At 45.1% G+C, this 3,950-nt stretch overlaps 1 protein-coding gene across 1 annotated transcript in view; it reads left to right on the top strand.

The window, feature by feature from the left end:
• The window catches only part of LOC111528311 (neuroblastoma breakpoint family member 4-like), a 9,755-nt gene that overhangs the window by 796 nt on the left and 5,009 nt on the right, over nucleotides 1–3,950 (top strand). The window contains exons 2-5 of the mRNA XM_026449763.1: nucleotides 221–272; nucleotides 1,089–1,258; nucleotides 2,280–2,331; nucleotides 3,077–3,384. Coding sequence (XP_026305548.1) covers nucleotides 221–272; nucleotides 1,089–1,258; nucleotides 2,280–2,331; nucleotides 3,077–3,384 — 582 coding nt within the window. The remainder of the gene's footprint in view (nucleotides 1–220; nucleotides 273–1,088; nucleotides 1,259–2,279; nucleotides 2,332–3,076; nucleotides 3,385–3,950) is intronic.

Here is a 3,950-nt window from a genome sequence, read left to right as displayed (position 1 = left end):
ATGACCTGTCATATCAGGGAGATTTGCTCCATGGCTCAGGAAAGCAAACCTAGTGACTTCTCACAAGGCTCACCCTGAGGCCTCCTGGAAAGTTTCTCTCACAATAGCCTGTTATCACACCAAGTATATTTATAACCCCTAGGTAGGTTTGGACACAAGGTTGTGCATGTTTGAATGGAATCAAGTTCATGTGACTGGTCTTCTCTTAATTTACTTACAGAAAAGCAAAATAATCTTGAAGAAGTGAAAGGAAAAGAAACCGTTGATCCCAGGTAATTAAAAAAATAATCGGGGCTCTCAATTCAGGGTGACACCTGTGGAACTCATATCCACAGAAAACCAGAAACTCCTGAATATACCTAATTCATCCCTTCAGCCAACCAGAAATGATCCTTTCTAACCATGTTTTACATTTTCATTGTGATACTGCATTGTTGGCCATTTCGTATTAACTTCTCAGGTTCAGTACATAAAACCAGTTGATCTTGTGAACAACTAATCAGTCACACAGATTTCTGTAAAGCAGCTATCTCTTCTTATGTTTTCAACCAGCCTGAGATTCATATCTGCTTTCTGCTGGTTTTGCATTAACACAGTGCTAAGCATTTCAAGGCAAGGAAATTAGGTAGAAAAAAATTATTGTTATACCACACATAGTAATGAGAGAAGAAGGACTTGATGGCATGAGATTTTGGGAACATCATTATGCCTCAAAAGCTGTGTTTAATTGGTCACTACACATAAAATTTAACACCATTTAAAAGAAAGGAATGAAGCCACCGTTATGGAACAGGATATTCAGTAAGTTACGACTGCACCATACAGAGAGACTCATTCTCCTTCCTCAGAAAATCGTGATCTGGCCACTTCCCTGAGCTCCTGATGCTTCTCTCTCTCATCTCTTTCCCTCTCTCTGTATTGCAACCTACCACATGGCAACCACACTGTGACCCACCACGAAGAGGAGAATATTGAACTCTTTAATGGGCTGCCCCATTTGTTTCTGCCATCACTCCCTCCTGCCTCACGTGAATCTAGCAGGGCTCTGAAACTCCTTGAATTAATCCTTACTCCTTCCTACCTTACAGGCTCAGCAGGAGACCGCTGAGAGAGGACAAGCGTGAAGTCCCCCAGGAGTCACTGGATGGATGTTGCTGGACTCCTTCCATCCTTTCTGACCTACCTCACTCCAATCGCCCTTATTGGAGCACTTCGTACTGTTTTGAAGACAAGCAAGTCAGCTTGGCTCTTGTAGACAGTGAGTACTCCATTGTGACCACAATAAATCTCCAATTGGTGTCCCAGGTAGACTCCGTAATCCTTGCACCCCTGGCTGGACTGAGACATGTCATTGGGGTGGGCAGGACTCACAGACAGATTCAGATTTGCATCAGAATCAAAAATCAAGTTGGAAGCACAGACATGGGGTGGGTCAGTGAGCTTTGCTCTCTTCCTCATCTCAGACCAGGCCTGTGTCACCCTGGCCCACTGTCACGACATTGACAAATTCACACCAACCTACGCAGCACGTGCCCAACAGGTATCTGTCAGGCCTCTTAATCTGAATAAGATTCGTCTTGCCAGCTATTGTGTTCCTTACAAGTTTCTTTCCCCAGCCATGTCCTTTGAGATTCTATGCCAGCCCAAGGCCAGTGGCATCTTTGTCTATTTTTCGTTAAAGATATTACCTAGGTTTTAAAGAACCTAGCCTCATTCTCTGTGTCCTTGATGTTGGCCTGTTTTAGATGAGCAGTACATTTGCTTTTGTTATGTGTCTAGAAACAAGACTGGGCCTTGTCACTCCTAGATATCATGAAATGCCAGTGTCTCTCTGTAGTACCAAAGACTCATTTTGATTTGAGGGTCTGTATATTCTCTCCTTCATTCTAATTTCAGTGTCTAAACTCCTTGCCACCATGAACAATGTGGGTATTTGATGACTGAAGGCTGAATATTGCAGTTTTCCTTTTAGAAAGCAATTGAGGTATTTGCCTTGAATTGGTGTGAAAAAATTGCATAACTATTTGCACAAAATCAGGACGGTTGATGTTGGGATAATGATCTACCAGAACAGGGAGATTTCATTCCTAGGCTCAGGGAAGAAAACCAAGGCATCTCTCTCATGACAGGACCTCAGGCCTCCTGGAATATTTCTCTCACATTGTCTTGTTCTCCCACTGAGGAAACTGATGTTCCTGTGTTAGGACTGCACAGTGGATGGTTTGTGTGTGTAGGAGAACCTGCTTAATGTGTCTGTCTCTGTCTGAATTTACTTGCAGAAATTGAAAAGGATCAAGAGGAGCTAGAAGATCAAGACCCACCGTGCCCCAGGTAACTCTGAGGAATCATGGACAGTTAATTCAGTGTTGATATCTGGAGTCTCGGATGCAGGGGAAAATCAGAGTGTGCAGAATATACCTGTTCCATCTGTTCAGCCAACCACGAAATAGCCATATTCATAAGGTTGACTCTTTTCATTGTACACCTGTATCTGTATTTCTTCCTTATTAATTCCTTTCAATTCTACTAATCTGCATTCAGTTGACTCTGTTGAACTGATCAGTCACAGACATTTTCTGCAGTCCCCTTTTCTGTCCTTTTTGCTTAAAGTGAAGTTGAGCTGAACACCTGATGTCGGCCTCTTTGGCATTACCATGTTTACAAGTATTTGACAGCAGGAAAGTGAATGAAAATAACTCTGTCATGCTACAATGTTGAGAACAAGAGATGCTGAGGATACAGGAACTCTGTCTAGGAAGACTCAAGAGTCTGTATTCATTTGGCTACTGATGCTAATTTCAACAAAATGTTTGCAAAAGTGCCGAATGTACTGTGTACTGGCAGTTTCCCACAGGGATCACTCCATCTCCTTCCTCCACAGCTCATTGCCTGCCCAGTGCCCTGAGAGCCTGTCACTCTCTGTCTCCTGCTCAGGACAGGGAAGGATGGTTGTATCTCCCTGAGGGGACGGTACTTTGCTTCCTCTGGGCCTTCCTGAGGGCCTCCCTATAGAACCAGCTGGGCGCAGGTGGTGTTGGTTCTCTCTGGTGTTTATCTTCTGTCTTCTTTACCCCAGGTTGATCCAGGAGCTGCCAGAGGTGGAGGAGCAGGAAATCCCAGAGGTCTCTGTGGATGAAGTTTACTTGACTCCTTCAGTTCACTGTGACCTGTCTGACTGCCACCAGCCTTATAGCAGCACCTTGTCCTCATTGGAGAGTCAACTTGCCTGTTCTGCTCTGGATATAGCCTGTGAGTACCCCAACCTGGAGGTCACAAAGCTCTGCTATCCTCCCAGGCAGCCTCTATATGTTTTGTTTCCTGCAACTTATGCAACTGAGACAGACCACCTCTGTGGGAAGGCCGTATCCCCTGAGCGTGTTTTGAGTCAGGCGCTTGGATCTAGTGTTAAGCATTAGGTAGAGCTTCCTCTTCACCTGTTCCAAGTGCCTCCTCTGTCACCTGGCTCCTTCTCTCAAGAACAAGCTGTGGCTATCAAACCAGGCCAGAGAGGGGTGTGGTGAGGCCTTATTGCAAATTCTTGGCCACAGTAGCTCAGCTGGAGAAATTTATATAACAGACCTTCTTCTGTAAGATAGGGCATCTGTCTTTTCTAAAATTATGTTGCTAACTACACGTCCAAATCTCTTCTCTGGCCATCCACCTATGCTGGGAGTTTTGCCCAATTATTTGGAGGCCTGTTTCATGATTCCTGTGTCCCAGGCTAGATTCTCTTCTTCAGGGATCCCCAGCCCTGGGGCCATGGGCCATTATGGGTCCATGACCTGTTAGGAACTGGGCCGCAGAGCAGGAGGTGAGCGGTGGGAGAGCATTTCAGCCTGGATGCCACCTCCTGTCAGATCAGCAGTGGCATTAGATTCTCACAGGAGCTCAAACCCTATTGTGAAGTGCACATGCCCGGAATCTGGATTGTGCTTTCCTTATGAGAATCT

Source organism: Piliocolobus tephrosceles, unplaced genomic scaffold (assembly GCF_002776525.5).
Source record: "Piliocolobus tephrosceles isolate RC106 unplaced genomic scaffold, ASM277652v3 unscaffolded_1445, whole genome shotgun sequence".
Taxonomy (NCBI): Eukaryota; Metazoa; Chordata; class Mammalia; order Primates; family Cercopithecidae; genus Piliocolobus; species Piliocolobus tephrosceles.
This window is presented reverse-complemented; position numbering and strand designations above follow the sequence as displayed.